Genomic DNA, 17942 nt, shown 5'->3' with positions numbered 1-17942 from the left:
GCGGTTCCCCCCGCGCTGAAGGGCAGGCGACAGCGACCCGCCATGGAGAAGGCAGCGGCCGCGGAGCTCCGTCAGGGCGCGCTGGCGCCGCTCACTGCCATCTGCCTGGGTGAGTGCGGCCCGGCCGCTCCCTGGCGGCGGGGCACGTCCGGGCACCGGCTCTGGGGACCGCTGGGCTCCCTCCTCCCCTGCGGGAAGTGCCCGTGGGGCGCGGGATGGGACCGGGCTGCACCGCCCGAATGGTGCCGGCCGAGCTCCCTCCCGTCACCGCTTCCGAACGGGCCCCGGGCCGGCGCGGCCCCGGCTCGCTCAGCGCCGCTCGGGCTGCCGTGCCCGGCCGTGTGGGGCCGCGCAGAGCGCTGCCGGGTCCGGCGGAACCCATCGCCTTGCCCTTGGCTCTGGAAGCGCTGCCATAACCTCGCATAGCCCTGAATTAAAAAAAAAAAAAAAAGTTTAGGAGGTATCAGCGGTTGTTCCGTGGGCTCTGAGCTTGTGCGGAGTGCGGTGCGGGCTCGGCCAGGGACTGCCCGGCGCTTCTCTTGAGTGGCAGCGGGAAGAAACATTTCCTCTCCCTCCGTGTCTCTGCCATATTCTGCTCTCTTCCTTCCCTTCTGCTTGAAGCCGTTGCTTTCCGCTCTGCTTCTCAGCAGGTGTTAATTTATGGCAACGTGATGAAGCGTATTGCTGCTTTCCAGTCTGTCAGCCCGTTCAGGCAGGGCATGGTTTTTGTTCGGCAGAAGCGTCGGCGCCTGGCTGTGACAAGAAGGAGCGAACGACAGGCCCGGCGTGTTTAACAGGGACACGAGAAGTTAGAGCTGCTAGAGCTGCCTTAACTCTGCCAGGGCATCCTGGTGGGGCAGCGCATCAGGAGCAGCCGAGCAGAGCTCTGCTGAGCCCTCCACGCTCACTTGGTAAACTGTCACAGCTCCTTGATGCAGAATGCTGTAACTCACATCTCTGTGCTAGTGAAGTGGATTAGAGTTAATTTTTAATAATCCCGAGTGACAGTTACTATTCGTTATGCAAACGATCAGAAAGGGATATCTTGTGGCCAGACTGCTTGTTCTGTAAAGCAGACTGCCTGTTTGTGTAAAAGTGCTTCCTTAACATCAGCGCTTACCTAGAAAAATGTAGGAAGTTGAAGTTTAAAGGCTGCTGTGGTTATTTCAAATGTATCTAGTTTAATTAACGTAAGTGCAATGTAAAAAGCTAGCTAAACCATAAAACACTTTGAACACCCAGGTCGTACAACTCTTCTTTTTTGCAGAGTCTTAACGGGATTTCAGAGATGTGCACAGCATGAGGATAATGTCTGCTGCACTTCTTATTTAAAGTTAGAGAAAGATACATCTTTTCCTTGTATCTCTGAATTTCTTATTGTTCTTTGGGGGTGTTTTGGGTTTTTTAAAATTTTATTTAGGTTTTTTTTTTGTTGTTTTGTTTTTGTGGCCCAGTCAGACCTTTATTAAACCTGTTATTAGTTGACATAAATAGCATGGTTGTTGTTAAAATGATTAATGAGATAATAAAAGGTTATGTAAACTCCAGAGCTGAAGTGAGAACACTTCTTGTGTTTAGCTGTGGGTGATGTCAGGCTGAAAGTTTAGTAGATTTCTGCTTTCTATGACTTCTAGAATTTCACTGTCTGGCTCTTCTTTTCAGCTGGAATGTTTTATTCCTATTCCTTGCACAACTGACAGTAGTGGAAGTTAAGAAACATGAGAGGTGGGAAGCTTGTAAGGTATTTTGCTTTAGTGAACCAGTAAGAATTTAATGCTGCTACTTTAACTATTTTTATGTTTTACTTCCTGCTTGTCTGTCCTTTCCTTTCATCCTTGTTTTTGGTCCTTGCCATTCTTTCCTTGTTTTCCCATGGGCTGTGTGTGGGTGTTTGGTGTCTGTATCAATGCACTGACCACTGCTGTGTGACCTCATCTGTAAACTGCTGCTCCAAAGGCTGCAACTGGGTTTGTTTCAACTGCTCTTTTGTGAAGCCATTCTGTTTATCATTTTGAGAAATACTGGAGGACACAGAAAGTTACCAGATAAGAAGGAATCAGTGAAACTGAAGTCTCTCCTTCTGGCTGTGGGGAAAGCCTGGTAGCTGTCATTTGGTTTGGAGGTGCCAAGATGTAAATTTCCCTTTTGATCTAAACAGCCACTTTCCAAGCTGAAAACCTCACCCTGAGAATTATTTAGCAATCCAGATGAATGGCACAGTAAGTTTCCTGCATGGAGTTCAAGCCTACTGAACCACTTCTGGGATTTTTTTCTGGCTTTCCCATAACTGCTCAACAGTTAAGAAAAAGGGAATCTAGGAAACTTTCTAATACTCTAGTCTCTCACCTGTTTTTGTTTTGACAAGAGACAAGAAGATCAGCAGGGAATGGCTGTTCTTTCTTATGGGCCTCTGCCAGTTTTGAGAGCTGGGTGCTGGTTTAACAGTGCTCTTGTGGCTTGATTTGAGGGTTTTGAGTGAGCAAAATGGATATTGGAAACTGTAAGCTTATTCAGTTGCTTGGAAAAATACCTGGTGTGACACTTAGATTTTATTTTAAAGAGCTATTTTTGCTGACTTCTTGAAGAACTTGCAACTGCAGCCAATAAAAGTTTTTTGCAGATAAAGGAGTATTTTTGGGTGTTCTCTTAGGTATCTGCCAGGTGTGGTGTGCAAGGCTGCCTATATTTACCACTGCATTTGTGGTAGTAAACTGGGGCTCACTGTTTAAAAGTCCTCTGTAATGCAGCTCTCAGTTGGCTGATTCCACTCTATTATGCCCCTTGTCTTTATCCTACTTATTTCCATTTAAAGGGCATAGGAGCCTCTTTTAAGCCATGTGAGGAAACCTCTGCTTCAGAGCTTGTTTCTCTTATGGCTGTTGGGAGTGTTCAGGTAGGAAACATAAAGATTACAGTGGTAGTACAGACCCAGACTTCCATACATTGGATCTTCAAACTCTGCTTTCAGTTGTGCTGATATTAGTTATGCAGAGTATATTCCTGTACTTCCTTTGGAGCAAAACCAAGTATTTGACTTCTCATGAATATAAATTTGTGACATAATCATGGATTAATTTCATCTCAGCCTTTAGGACTATATTTCTATGGTTACAGAAGTAGTGGCACTTTAATACTGGATGAGGAAATGTTGTGTTGCTGTTGCTGCTGTGATCCTGAGTTTGTCACAAACGGATGTGCTGCTTGCCAGAGTTAACAGGGCTGTGTTGTTTCCTGGTACAGGACAGTATTTTTGCTCCTAGGTACTCTTACTCACCTAACAGAGCAAACCAGCTCTGTGAAAGAAGAAATAATTACATGGCACACTGTTATTGTCACATAACAAATGTTACAGATGTTAGCTAATTATGTAATAAAAGCAGTGCTGTTAGGGTCCTTTGAACATCATAATAATGCTTATTAACACAAGTCTGTGGCTCAGGTGTGTTTCTCCTCAAGCTGTAGCATTACATAGACTGCCATTCCTGGTTTTGTGTGTTCCTAAAAGCTCAGTCCCAAGACTTAGAAGGAGGGGGAGGTCACTGCCCTTGTCCCTGAGGTGGAGCCCTGCAGTCTGTGATGAGTGACCCCAGGAGCAATCCTTCTCTCTGTTTTGTAGGGCCTGACCTCATCCTGAGCTCTGAGGTCCTCCCAAAAGGAGAAAATCCAAACTGTGGATAGCCAGATACTATGGAGGGACAGCTGTAGGCACCGGGGCTGCTGCACTGTGGTGGTGACTGAAAAATGTGCCTGGGCCTGAACTGGGAAGCTGAGGGATTGTTTTTTATTTCCACCCCTTTAGGACTTCTTGTACCGGTTTAAGTTGTAACAGAAGGCAGGGCAAGGGTCATTGTTTAGGGATGTGTTTGGACAGTGTAGAAGACAATGGGGGCCCACTCTGAGCCATAAATAGTGTTAATTGTCAGCTGCTTCCTAAATGAGTGTTGGGAACAGGGACGGTTTCTCTTCCTCTCTTCTCCTATTGTTGATGTTTAAATGATGTTTTTAACTAAATTCTTGCCAAGAGATTGCCTATTAAAAGATCTAGGACTTAACATGTGCAAAATAAAGCCAAAGTGAGTCCTCAGGCTGGGATGTTGTAAATTAAGTTTTTGCTAACATTTTAAACCTTTCTAATTTTTTTAAGCGTTTGTAATTTTACTGATAGCCTATCTTTGTAGATTACAGATTACTGCTGAAATGAGAGCAGTCAGTGAGACACGCTGTAATTTTTAAAGAATGTGTGGGGAAGCTAATTGGGAACTACATGTTAATGCTGACTTCTGGAGCAACAATGACACAGGACACGTTTTCTTTGGCAATAACTGCTCTTTCCAGATCACTTTAATGGTATACACTGTGAGAGGAGACTTGAGAAAGTGAAGAGTCTTTGGAGCTTAATTTGCAAGTCAGATATGTATTGCAAGTACTGCCTCATCCTGTTTTGATTGTATTAGTGGACCTTGTTGAAAACTTCATTGCTTTTGCTTAGTCAAGGCAATCATGTTAGCTTTAGCAGCTGATTTTCAAGGTGACATTTACCTGGGGGGAGCAAACTTTGCTGTATTCAGAGAAGTATTTAAGGATAATAATCGTGTTTTAATGTGATTGTTCTTCTGTGTTCTGCAATTAAAATTAATCCTATGGGAGATAATTTGAAATAGATTGGCAGTTGTTTCTTTTGGTAGCTGTTTCAGAGATACTAAACTTCCACTGTGTATTGACTTGTTTTAGCTGCAGTGAAGGATAACAGTTGAGTACACGACTTGCCTGTGCAGATAAGCAAAGTTCTTGTTGGGAAACTGGAATGAGTTTGTGCTAACACCCCAGGAATGGTGAACTATTGACTGCCACCCTGTACTGCTAGAATTTGTCTGAACATTGTTTTTCTGTCTTTACACAGTGAATCTCTTCCTGACTGGGAAAATAGAAAGTGCTGTTACCTCATTAGGTAAGACATGCTTTCCTTACCTCTATTTACTGTTCATTTGAGCTGTTACTGTTTGTTCCCTGTGCAGAGAGATGTTCTAATGAAAGAGTGACTTTTTAAATGACATTTGTTTAAGACAGACTAACGATGACATCTGAGGAAGTTTAGGACTTCAGGTCTTCCTGGGCTTTGTCCTGGTGTCAGCCAAAGTGAAGGATCTCTGTCCTGCTGTCCCCAAGGCCAGGGATCACCATCCTGTTGTCACTAAGGCGAGGGATTGCTGTCCCACTGTCCCCAAGGCTTGGGTGGCTGTCCCTGTGCCAGGGCTGTCCCCGTGTGTGCCTGGTGGGGGGACAAGGCCAAGGTGCCATGCGGAGGCCACGCCACTGTTCTGGTCACTCTGGCCCTGTGTTCTGGTCACTCTGGCCCTGTCTCTGTCCCTGTGTTCTGGTCACTCTGTCCCTGTGTTCTGGTCACTCTGGCCCTGTGTTCTGGTCACTCTGGCCCTGTCTCTGGCCCTGTGTTCTGGTCACTCCTGTCCCTGTGCTCTGGTCACTCTGTCCCTGTGTTCTGGCCACCCTGGCCCTGTCCCTGTGCTCTGGTCACCCTGGCCCTGTCAGGCTCCAAGGGCTTTGGCCATCGCCCTCTGTCACACACTGCTGTCATTGGTGGTGTCACTGTCACTGATTGTTTTCTCATCTGGTTGCTGTTAAATTGTGAATTGTAACAGTAAATTGTTATCTCATCCCCTAATCTGTGTTTCATCTCTCTCACCTGTGGGTTGGGGGACAGGAGTGGCTGTGGGGTTTATTTTCCACTTGGGTTTAAACCACAACAGGATTATGGACTGCATCATTGTCAGTGATAGATAAAAATTGTAAGCTTGAGGCTAAGGTCATAGTGCTGGGTCTGTTTAGAGGAAAACTGTGTGTTTGGGAAGTGTGCCTGGGAGCACCCAGTCAGGGAAAGTGGCTCATTCCTGAAGAAGCTAAAACAAGAATATTAGAAATGTCTCATGAATGTCAGTGTGGAAATTTAACCAGAATCACAGCACTTAGTGTAATTTCCTTCTCTCTAGCAGTGCTGTGACTTAGTGGCATTATTGGAACATTGCAGTCAGGGTCTTCTCAGTGATAAAATCTTCCTGTGACTGTCACTCCACCATCATACATGTAGATGTACTTTATTCCCAGAGAGGCTGCAACTTATATTAAAACTGGAAATGGCAAATAAGGGAGATGGGAGGAAAGATATTGGAGAACAGAAAAATAATTCTAGGACAGCAGATTGAATAATACTGGAGCTTGAGTGTTCAAGTCAAAATTGGGGGTTGAGAGCAGGTTTAAATCAGGAGAAGGTAGTAATTTTATGATTAGGTAACCTGCTTAAATTAAGCCTTAAATTAGAGGAAGTGTGGATAAACCATGCAGGACATGTTGTTTGCAAGACAGTATTTTCCATTCTTTCACTGGAAAAAGTACAGAATGTCACTTATGTCCTGTATGTTCTGCCTGGATGGTTCTTTAGCTTTTGATGGAGTTTGGCATCTGTTTGGTGTATGATGCATGAGTTTACAGAATGTAAATTAAGTAATTACACAGTTACTTACTGTTGTTGCTTACTTAGACTGGTGCTACTGTCCCAGCCTAAAATACATAGAGCTTCTTCCAGTTGGCTCTGCTGCTTTTTAACACTTTTTTCACTAGAAATAGAGTTGTAACATCTGGCTTTTATTCCAAAAGTATGCTGAAAACCTCAGAGTACTGTACCCTTCATATTTTCTTGTCTTCATACAGTTTTGAATTAGCTTGTCTCCTGATGGTGTAACTGGAGCTTGGGATGAAAATGATCATCAAAGGTCATTGCAAGAGAGGGGTGAAAATGATCATCAAAGGTCATTGCACCAGAGGGGTGAAAATGATCATCAGAGGTCATTGCAAGAGAGGGGTGAAAATGATCAACAAAGGTCATTGCACCAGAGGGGTGAAAATGATCATCAAAGGTTGTGGGATCTCAGCGCCTCAGGACTGATGTGCAGAGTGACCGAGACCACCCTTGGGGGGCTCGGAGGTCCTGGAGTGTTGCCAGAAGTGTCTGGTGGCTGGACTTTGATCCTGCACAGGAGACGACACCTGTATGAGGATGGGAGGATTTCACTGGGTGAATGGTGAAGGGATAAGTTAATTAGAGTGTGAGACACAGGGTTTAGGATTTCTGTACAGGGGGGTCTAAAGAAGTAAGATGGAGGAATTGGGGCGTGTCCTGTTCTTCTTCTTCTTCTTGGCCTCCATCTTCTGTGGTGATGGTGGCACTTTGGGATTGGTTATTACTAAAAGTGCACTGGTCAATAAGGGTAAAAGGTATTGGGGAAAAATGATAAATATTGTACACGTAACTTCGAGTATAAAGATAGGTGACCGCCCCGGGGGCTCTCAGTGTGCCCATGGCTGGCTGCTGTGCAGACCTCTGTCGGGCCAAGAGAAAATCTTTTAGATAAACAATTAATAAACACCAAGACCGAGAAAAGATCAGAAGTCTCCTCTCGTCCTTTGAAGCGCCGGCTGCCCAAGGCCACCCTGGGCCTTTCCAGGCCACCCAAACAGCCGAGAAACCGACAAAAGGTCATTGCACCAGAGGGGTGAAAATGATCATCAAAGGTCATTGCACCAGAGGGGTGAAAATGATCATCAGAGGTCATTGCACCAGAGGGGTGAAAATGATCAACAAAGGTCATTGCACCAGAGGGGTGAAAATGATCATCAGAGGTCATTGCACCAGAGGGGTGAAAATGATCATCAGAGGTCATTGCACCAGAGGGATCCATCCCTGTGCAGCTTCTCTGACCTGTGCTCACACCAAGCCAGGTGGGCCTGTTGATGGAGCACTGTGAGCTCAGGGTTTGTCACATCTGTGGGTGGAACCCTTGACTCTGCCTTCACTGGCTCTGGTCAGGGACAGAAGAAGCCAGCTGGAGCCTGGGCAAAGCAAAGGGGAGCCTGAAATCTTCTTTTTCCACAGGCATAAGGGATCTGCATTAAACCACATGTGCAATCCCCCCTTGAGGGAGCATTGTGAGAACTTGGGGAGAGTTTCCTGCTGACACTGAGAGAGCTACTTGAGGAAATGTGTATTGCCAAGAATTTGGGTTTGAGAGGAGGTTCCTGTGGCAAGTGCAAAACATCTTTTATCCTGGAGCAGATGGTTGGGATGTGTTCCTTGTGACTGGTGCAGAAGAATGTGAAGCTGCAGGATTTATTTTTGTCTGGGATTGTCTGAAAATGTATTCCAGCACAGCATAGAACCCTCAGTTCTGTCCTTTGCTGAAGCTTAATGTATGTTTTATTACAGTTACTCTTGCAAAAATAAGAGTAATATTATTAATGTAAAGAATTTGGAAATGTCATTGCATGTATTTGTAGCATACTTAACTGGCAGAGGGAATCTACTGCTGTTTACAGTAGAAGAAATCCATTTGATTGTTACAGAAAGCCTCATTAAGATTTATGCCCTCATTAAGATTTATATCCTCTTGACAGAAACTCTCTGAACTCAAATCTCTTCTGGCATTTGTCTAAGTTTGGGGTTTTCTTTTTCTTTGCTTGTTTAGTAGTTGTTGTTGTTTAGGGCTTTCTTTAACTGTGAAAGATTTATTATTGTTAATTATTTAATAATTTATGTTTTTTTTAAAAACACCATCTCAGTAAGATTTATTTTTGGTGGGTTGGTTGGACAATCCAGGAATTGGTATTTTTATGTTTCTTCAGTAATGTTAAATGTGGGAAATTGAAGCAGTTTGGAGTTTTTAGTGAATTGGGATTTCACTTTTCTTCTAGGTTTGTGCAGAAAGGCTATGGAAAGACACTGAATTGTTGAAAAAGTGTTATCACTATTCTTTTGTGTTATCACTATTCTTTTGTGTTGTAACTGATGATAAGGTCTATGGAATCCAGGACTGTGCCTTTCTATTTAGGAACTTCCCTTTCCTTTAGATGTTTTGGCAATTTGAGCAGGCTTTTGTTTGTTTTCCTGAAGGAATCACAGTGTCATGCTGAAGCCCTAAGTACTTATTAACACAGTACTTAGGCATGTGTGTGATTTTGCAGGCTTCATGGCCAGGAGCTGAGGATGGAATTGGGACCCTTTTATTAATAATGAAGCCCCAACAGGATAAAATTCTGCCCTTGTGTGGTTTTACCGTTTTGTTGTCAGCACTGAAGGCTGTGTTTAGTAAAGGTATTTCTTTCAAGATTAAAGTGTGTGAAAAAAGAGCTGCTGAAAGCTGTGCTGGGATATTTCACCTTTTCTTCCTTGCAGCAGTCAGAGCACAAGGAGTGGAGGGGCAGGGGCTGCTTTAGGAGGAGATCAATTGATGTTTGCAAAGGCTGTAGTAATGAGCATTGGTGGGAAAAAAGGCACCAAAAATATGAGGCGATTAAGTGAGGTTTGGGTAAACACTACAGTGGTTTTGGGACGGGTGTATATGTGTCCCCAACAGGTTTAGGGGACCGTGGATGTGTTGTTAAAACAGTGTAGTTAAGTTTTGGCAATACTGTCTTGGTGTCTTTCATAATGACAGTGTACCCCACAATAATCTGTGCCCAGAAATCCTTCCTGTATCTCGGAGGTTCCCTGGCCAGGAGCGGTGTGTGTGTGATGAGGTGTGTGTGGTGTGGTGTGTGTGTGTGTGTGGTGTGTGTGAGCTTCTGTGTCTTTGAGTGCTTTGTGCGAGTTTGTGTGTCTGTGAGTGTGGTGTGTGCGAGTTTGTGTGTCTGTGAATGCTTGTGTGTGTCTGTGACTGTGCTGTGTGTGAGTTTGTGTGTCTTTGTGTGGTGTGTGTGTGAGCGTGGGTGTGTGTCTGTGTGTGTTGTGTGCTAGTTTGTGTGTCTGTGTGTGTTGTGTGCTAGTTTGTGTGTTTGTGTCTGTGTGTGTTGTGTGCTAGTTTGTGTGTCTGTGTGTGGTGTGTGCCAGTTTGTGTGTGTCTGTGTGTGTTGTGTGCCAGTTTGTATGTCTGTGAGCGGTGTGTTTGTGTCTGTGTGTGTTGTGTGCCAGTTTGTGTGTCTGTGTCTATGTGTGTTGTGTGCCAGTTTGTGTGTCTGTGTGTGTTGTGTGCCAGTTTGTGTGTCTGTGTGTGTTGTGTGCTAGTTTGTGTGTCTGTGTGTGGTGTGTGCCAGTTTGTGTGTCTGTGAGCGGTGTGTTTGTGTCTGTGTGTGTTGTGTGCCAGTTTGTGTGTCTGTGTCTGTGTGTGGTGTGTGCCAGTTTGTGTGTGTGTCTGTGTGTGGTGTGTGCCAGTTTGTGTGTGTCTGTGTGTGTTGTGTGCCAGTTTGTGTGTCTGTGAGCGGTGTGTTTGTGTGTGTTGTGTGCCAGTTTGTGTGTGTCTGTGTGTGTTGTGTGCCAGTTTGTGTGTCTGTGAGCGGTGTGTTTGTGTGTGTTGTGTGCCAGTTTGTGTGTCTGTGTGTGTTGTGTGCCAGTTTGTGTGTCTGTGTGTGTTGTGTGCCAGTTTGTGTGTCTGTGTGTGTTGTGTGCCAGTTTGTATGTCTGTGAGCGGTGTGTTTGTGTCTGTGTGTGTTGTGTGCTAGTTTGTGTGTTTGTGTCTGTGTGTGTTGTGTGCCAGTTTGTGTGTCTGTGAGCGGTGTGTTTGTGTCTGTGTGTGTTGTGTGCCAGTTTGTGTGTCTGTGTCTGTGTGTGTTGTGTGCCAGTTTGTGTGTCTGTGTGTGTTGTGTGCCAGTTTGTGTGTCTGTGTGTGTTGTGTGCCAGTTTGTATGTCTGTGAGCGGTGTGTTTGTGTCTGTGTGTGTTGTGTGCTAGTTTGTGTGTCTGTGTGTGGTGTGTGCCAGTTTGTGTGTCTGTGTCTGTGTGTGGTGTGTGCCAGTTTGTGTGTCTGTGTGTGTTGTGTGCCAGTTTGTATGTCTGTGAGCGGTGTGTTTGTGTCTGTGTGTGTTGTGTGCTAGTTTGTGTGTCTGTGTCTGTGTGTGGTGTGTGCCAGTTTGTGTGTCTGTGAATGGTGTGTGCGAGTTTGCTTTGGCGCGTTGTTCCAGAGCTGCCCGAGCAGCCTCTCTGCCCCTCACGGTGGCGGGCTCGGAGATAAGGGAAGCTGCAGCGACGCCGTTTCTAGCCCCAAGCTCGGTGTCTTCTGAGAGGCAGCAGCCATCAGCCATTTCCAGCCCTGGTGTCTGTCGGTCCGTCCCGACCCCGGGAGTTCAGGGCGCTGCCGCCCGCTGCGGTTCCAGCCGCTGCCAGCCGAGCACACCCTGCCCAGCCGCCCTCTGACCGCCCCTGCCTGCCGCGGGACAGGTGCCCTCCGTGAGCTGGCAGCCCTGAACCCTCAGAACGTCAGGCAGGGCTCAGCCCACAGGAGATAAGCCCAGTGAGGGATAGGAGAACGGAGCGGGGCGGTGGGGAGAAGACTGACACCATTTCCCCTTTGCTTGCTCGAAATCCAGGGCACCACCTTGGGGGCTGTGCCTGGCAATTTTTGTTTGGGGTCTCTTTTTGTTTTGGGGAGTCCGCAGGGTTGAGCAGTTTTATATTCAGTCGTTATTTGCTGTTGTTTCTTGTCGTTGTTGGATTAGGAATGGTGAGAAGCAATGACATTGATGCTGAAACTCAGGAGGCATCAAGTGAAACTTTGTTAGGAACTTCAGATATTTATAGGCAGGATTGTTCACCCAAAGCCTGACTGGTTCTCAAACAACACCCCTCTCACAATTGGTTTAATTAGGAACAACACCTTGTTGTCCATAAACATCACATACAACATTCCACATGTTTTCACAAACACCAGGAGTACAGACTTGAGATAAGAATTGTTTTAATTCTTTTCTTTGAGCTTCCCACAACTTCCCCAGGACGATGCCTGGGAAAGTTCTCTGTTTCTCTCTCTCTGACTAAACTGTCTCAGCCACAGTTTCTGACTGTTGCTATTCTGCTTGTTAGTAAAGGGTTGTTTTCTCATTTAATCTACTTACATTCATTGCTTATTTTGATCCCTGAGGGAGATAGCTAGACCCAGATGCTTCTCCTTTAAATCATCTTAAACCAAAACAGATATTAATTCAGATTTGTGGTCCATTCAGATCAGGACCCTTTGCAAGAGCTAAGCAATTGTCCTTTTGATTTTGAGTAGGACAAGTCTGAAAAGCTTGATTTGTGTCGGAGGGGCCAAGGCCGTGGTAAAGTATTGGCAACAATTGCCATTGTCAGAGGAGCTGCCAAAAATGGCACATAGTGTCAGTGCAGCCCTTTCCTTGCTATGTCCTTAGATTTGCACAGCTACAGTTCTTCTGGTGAAAGGAAGAATCTGTTTCTTTTGTCACTTGTTTTTTTCTTGCCTCACTTTTATATCAGATGTGCAGTGTTAGTAAGAAAAAGCATTTCTCACTGAAGACCTGAACTGTGATGTTACAGAAGATCCTCTACATAAGGAAACAATGGTATTCCAAAAGGAAAATATGTAGTGATATTACTTCAGAAAAGCTGGGATACTTAAGTAACTATTGCTCAGAATCTTTGTAATTACTTCCTAAAACTGAGAAACAAGTATTTGGGACAATAATAGTTCCCCTAACTACACTGATGGATGTGTGTGGATGAGTGGAAGTGCTCATGCAGAGCCATCAGCCTGTCAGTGGGACTTCCTCAGAATAGAAACTAAATCAGTTTTGTGTAATTTTAAGTCTTTTTTTTATTGCAAGTACTATGAATAAGGGATATTAATCCAAAACATAATATGGTAAAAGGACAGCAGAAATATTTGCACAGGTGTCACTGGAAGCTTCTCGATAGTGCTGTCTGCTGTATTTGTTCTTTCACTTTCTGTTTCCTTCCCATTTTGAAGTGTTATTAACCTGGCAGTTAGGAGATGCAGCCTTTGCAGCTCCTTTATGTGTTTGCTAGCTCTTGGTCCTCTGCTGCTGTGATATGTTGATGCAGTAACAAGTATGTGGAGGAGCACAGCTATGGACCTAAAGAAACTGAGAATTGGAGTTGGAAAGTCCTGTGGATCTTAAATTTCTTTTATAATTCTGTAATGGCACCTGCATCTCAGTATTTGCCAGCAGCTGGCATGGAGCTGCTCTGGTTTTAGAAATGTGATGGCAAAAATCTTGTTCTTGTTTTTGTAACTTCATTACTGCAAAATATTTGTTTGGAAATAGATATTTTCATGTATTTATGTATTCTGTATGCTTTTGTGGCCTTTGAAACTAGTAGAAATTATATACTTGTATTTCAGTGCAATGCTCTACCTGGAGAGTAAAAATAATAGCATTTTTATGTTTTGCCTCAGGTAAGTTACTCACCTGGTGCTTTTTGTATTCCTGTGGCTCTCACTTCAGAAGTGCTCACTGTGAACAAACAGAGCAGTGCCAGCCTAGGTTCCTGAGGGGATGTGCTGCAGCCCTGCCACCTGACCTGACTGCAGCCAGGCAGCTGTGCTGGTACCCCTTCCTCCACCCCTCCAGTGCAGCTAAATCCGATCCCAGCTGGGAACTGCAAGTGGTGTATTTGTGTGGCTGGATTTCAAGCAATACTGTAAATCTCTCATTTATAATGCAGTGTATTTGGATGTGTGTGTGGATGAGGTGACAAGGTATAGGCAATCTTTTTTTTCCCTTTCTGTATTTTTCAGCTACAAGAATGTAAGCTTCTTTCAAAAATGAAATATTCAGCTGCAGTCCACAAGTCATGCTCTAGATAGTAATTTGTTTTAAAAATAGTTTAAATAATATTTTTGGAGAATGTTCAGAATAGCTATTGCATTGCAGAGAATTTTCCCTCATGTAATCTGCTTGGAGTATGTTTTCTTATCAGAACAGCTTTTCAACTTGTCCTCAGAACATTTAATTTTCATTTTTGAATTGCTTAATTACAAATTAAAAGTATTTGATAAAGCCTGCTGTTTTCCATAGGAAGAACTAAATGTGCTTTGAAAATGCTGAGCTTTATTTGGCCTTGTTTGCTCCTTTCCCTGTCTTGAATTTTTTCCCATCTATGTGGGTTCAGAAGGAATTTAGAGTACTTTAGTAATGTTCAGTGAAAACATTTAACATTAGATTGCAGTTTACTTTATTGTGGGAGGTGTGGGGGTGTGGTGGGTGGTGATATTTTGTTAACCCTTACAAACTCTTCATGTGGTTAAGAGAATAAACAGCATGGCCAGAAACATGGCACAACAAAATGAGTTCCTAGTTACTTTACAGTTAATACAGATCATCTTCACTTGCTGGGTGACCTGCCTGGGCTTTGGAGGCTGGTCAGAAGGATTTCTGTATTACATCCTCTTGGCAATCCATGCAGTAATATTGATTGTAGCCTGTGGTAGATTCATACAAGATTATTGATTGGTCCTGCATTGAAATGCAGGTTATGCTTACCTACACTTGGTGTGGGTGTCTTAATTAAAAAACAGGGCAGGGAAGAGAGCAGTAAGGGGATAAAACTGTTCACTCTCATATGTCTGCAGTCTCCAGAAACTGATGAAAGCTCTTGAAGCTAATATGAATTGTTGATTAGTCAAAGCATTAATAATATTATTTTTCTCCCTTTATTAACAGCTGCTTGCAGTGGAGAGCTGGAACAGCACACAGAGAGACGGGGAGTCATCTACAGCCCTTCCTGGCCATCCAACTATCCTCCAGCCATAAACTGCAGCTGGTACATCCAAGGAGATCATGGAGATATGATCACAATTAGGTATGGCTGGATATTTGTGGAGGTAAAGCACTGCTTTGCTGAAACAAAACAAAATGGGAGTTTACCTGGTACACCAATGTGAGGCTGTGTTCAGAGCCACTGACTGATCAAAGAGAGCTGAAATTGGTTACACTGGAACATGGTTCCAGGTTGGGCACCTCTCTCTAGTTAAAAATGCTTCACTGTGGCTTATTGGTTACCCTGGAACATGGTTCTAGGTTGGGCACCTCTCTCTAATTAAAAATGCTTCACTGTGGCTTGTTTCTGTAGGCTGCTCCTGACATCTGTGATTACAGAAGTCACTTGTAGTCTGTTATTGTATTTATCTTCACAATGCCTGTGTGAGATTTCATATAGCCCTGACATTTGAGGGAGTGGGAAACAGCAATATATATATAAGGCTAAAAAACCTGCAACAGCTTCAGTGGGCATGTAAAATTTTTAGAAAAAAATTAGCATTTTCACCAATGTCTTGAAATGGTGTTATGTTTAATAGACAGTTGAAGATAATTATTGCTTATTGTTACTTGTTTACCAAAAGATACATGCTTTTCTGCTTAATATTTATTTCCAACAAATCATATAATAGTTAGCATTTGTGGTACAATTTCAGCTCAATTCTAGAAAAATGCTCTTCAATAAAGACTAAAATGTACTGTAAATGGTTTGTTAAGAATGTTTAGGGTATAAAATGAGCATAGTGTGAATGTGCCTGATTTCTCTGGGCTAGTGGTGGGATCCATCATAAGCCAATAATTTCTTACTTAAAAAATAAAACCTAGGAAAAGTTTTTTGGGGGGTTTTAGCACTGTTACATTTGACACCATCTGCTCATTCTTTGCTCAGCTGCTTAAAAGGGTTGCAAAACCTCTTCAAGTGCAGATGCTCAGAAATTGAAAACAAATCTGCCACAGATGGAAAATAGGAAGGCTCCACCATCCGTAGTTCAAAATAGGAACTACTCATCAGAAGTCATGAAGTAAATACCTGCCAGCATTTGACATTCATAAATAGAAACATGCATTTAAACCCCATTACACTACATTGGATATGGGCAATTTGTTTCAAAGTAGAAATTGTTGGAAGCTGAGAAAGCAGACAAATGAGAGACAGGACTTGGCTCTGGAGAATAATGCTGCAGTTTAGGCTGTGAAAATGTCCCAGAGTTCCAGTTAGAATTAGAACTCCCTTCTGCAGCTGTGAGTGTAACAGGCTGGAGAAACAACATATGAGGTGTGGCAGCTGGTAATAATGTGTGCACAGTTTAGATATGTGCACAGCAATATGAATGGCAAGATTTCTGAATGGGTTTGTTTTCTCTCACTGGATGCACAGCCATATCCTGCCCTCCTCTGCACATGCAAACAATAGAAACAATGTGTTTACATCCCAGGGATGTGTTGTGGTGGTGTGTTTGGGACTATGAATGTGCTTGGAATGACTCACTCCAGGGTATGAAATGCAAAATATTATCTGAGGATTCCTTGACAAGGCTGTTGCCCTTGCAACAGCAGGGATGTAAAAGAAGGAGCTGACTTGCCTGGGCTGGGAGGTTTCAAATGCAAACATGTTTCTGCTTTCCAGCTGGGTATGCTTCTTATTCTAACAATGTGTTGGTAAGGGCATAAGAGTGGCTTTTTAAATTTTCCTAGGAAAATCAAACACAGTTGTTGTGCTAACATCTGCATTTTGAAAGGTTTCAGAAAAGCCCATCTCCTTTGTGCTATGTTACACAGTATGCACTTCCTTTGATCTTGAATTCTCGTTGACAGCAAGACAGCAGTGTTATATAAGAGAAATATAAAATGAGATACAGCAGGAGTCATTAAGGGATAAAATTGCAATTGAAAGTATTTTTTTTTCTAAACTGTTTGCACTTGGTGGTTATTTTTATAAACCTATTTTTCAGCAGCTTTCAGTAGAACAGTGACCAGACCTACATGTGTGTGTAAGATCCTGGCTTCTGTGTCCATCTCCTTTAGAAGCTATGTCTTAATGTCTGTCTTTCATGTGTTTTCTTCATATCCTCACATTTCCATGCCTATTGTTTTGCTTTATAGTTTAATTTTTATGAATCCTTGAGGGAGCTCTCCCATGAACAGGAAGTTTATGTTCTTTGTGCTTATACCACTCTGTATGCATATTTCAGTACTTTCTTTCAAGTCCATGTGTCTGATGGAATGGTTCTATTGAGACTGTGAACAAGCCTATAGCCACTGTTTTCCAGAACTATGTTATGTTTCTTTAAATTCACTGATCAGTTGCTAGTTATTGTTTTGGAAACTATTTGATTTTCCCACCCATTTTCTCTATTTTTGTCCTTCTTTTCACAGAGGATTACATAAAACCATGTCAGATCATATAAACACATCATATGCAGTAACTGCCTCTGTACCATCATTTACAGCCTTTATAGGTTTATGTTTCCTCACAGCTATGGAAGAAAATTGTTTAGCAGTTGCTGTTACTTGATGGTTGTAATTAACCCTGGTGTGGGTGGAGTATAAATTTATTATTTTATTACTGGAATTTAGGGGACTGCAAGTAAAATGTTCTCCATGTTCAGAATTCAAGATAAGAGTATTGAAAAGCAATCTCCTTAGTGGCCCACTCAAGCTGTCTCTTATTAATTGAGGTGAGGGGATCACCTTCATTGGCTTTCACTTCAGTGGCTTTGTAAAAAAGAAATTGTCAGATACCATTTGAGTTTCAATTTCTGCATAAAATTGAGGCCTGTTCATGTATTCTTGCTGGTCTGTAATTGTGTGAAGAGTTAAAGGCACTGCTTCACAATCTGTGTACCAAATTCATAGTGTTTCAGAAGTTGACATTAATTGGAGAAAACCTCACAATAGCTATTTACTTGAGGAAATAGCCCCTACTAGGCAGTGTCTCTTGTCTAAGGTCATGCAGTAGCTGCTGCTTGGGAGCTGGGAGGGGAATGGAGCTCTCCTGACTTCAGGTCCTTGTGCTTCAGTGGTTAAGCAGGAGTTTTTAATGAGCCAATTAAGTCATCAGTTGTTCACAGTCTACACTTTCTGTGAGAAGTTGGCAAATAGAAATAACCTTTTTCCTGAATTGGTTGGTTTTATTCTGGGACTGTGCTTTACTGACCTATCTATAATATTTATTCTCCAATTTTAAAATTAGTTGAGAGGGCTAAATTGGACATTTACTTTTTTATTTATTTACTAATTGCTTTCATTCAGATTTTGCATCCCATGTTTGTCCTTTCCCAGTTACTAAGAAAGCTTTCTTTTTCTTTAATCTGTAGTCCCTCGTGCCTAAATTACTGAAAGGGTTGTGGAGAATTCCCTACATTATTT

General features: G+C 43.2%; 1 protein-coding gene across 2 annotated transcripts in view; it reads left to right on the top strand.

Moving 5' to 3' along the window:
- Window positions 1–2: 2 nt before the first annotated feature.
- LRP3 (LDL receptor related protein 3) overlaps window positions 3–17942 on the top strand; it is a 29558-nt gene continuing 11618 nt past the window's right edge. Inside the window, exons 1-3 of one of the 2 annotated variants that reach the window (XM_063167650.1) lie at window positions 3–109; window positions 4901–4948; window positions 14478–14616. In XM_063167650.1, coding sequence (XP_063023720.1) covers window positions 43–109; window positions 4901–4948; window positions 14478–14616 — 254 coding nt within the window. In that variant the 5' untranslated portion in view covers window positions 3–42. Of the gene's footprint in view, window positions 110–1703; window positions 1726–4900; window positions 4949–14477; window positions 14617–17942 lie in introns of those variants that run through there. The other variant, XM_063167651.1, reaches the window with a different exon arrangement.

This window comes from Melospiza melodia, chromosome 13, assembly GCF_035770615.1.
Source record: "Melospiza melodia melodia isolate bMelMel2 chromosome 13, bMelMel2.pri, whole genome shotgun sequence".
NCBI lineage: Eukaryota > Metazoa > Chordata > Aves > Passeriformes > Passerellidae > Melospiza > Melospiza melodia.
This window is presented reverse-complemented; position numbering and strand designations above follow the sequence as displayed.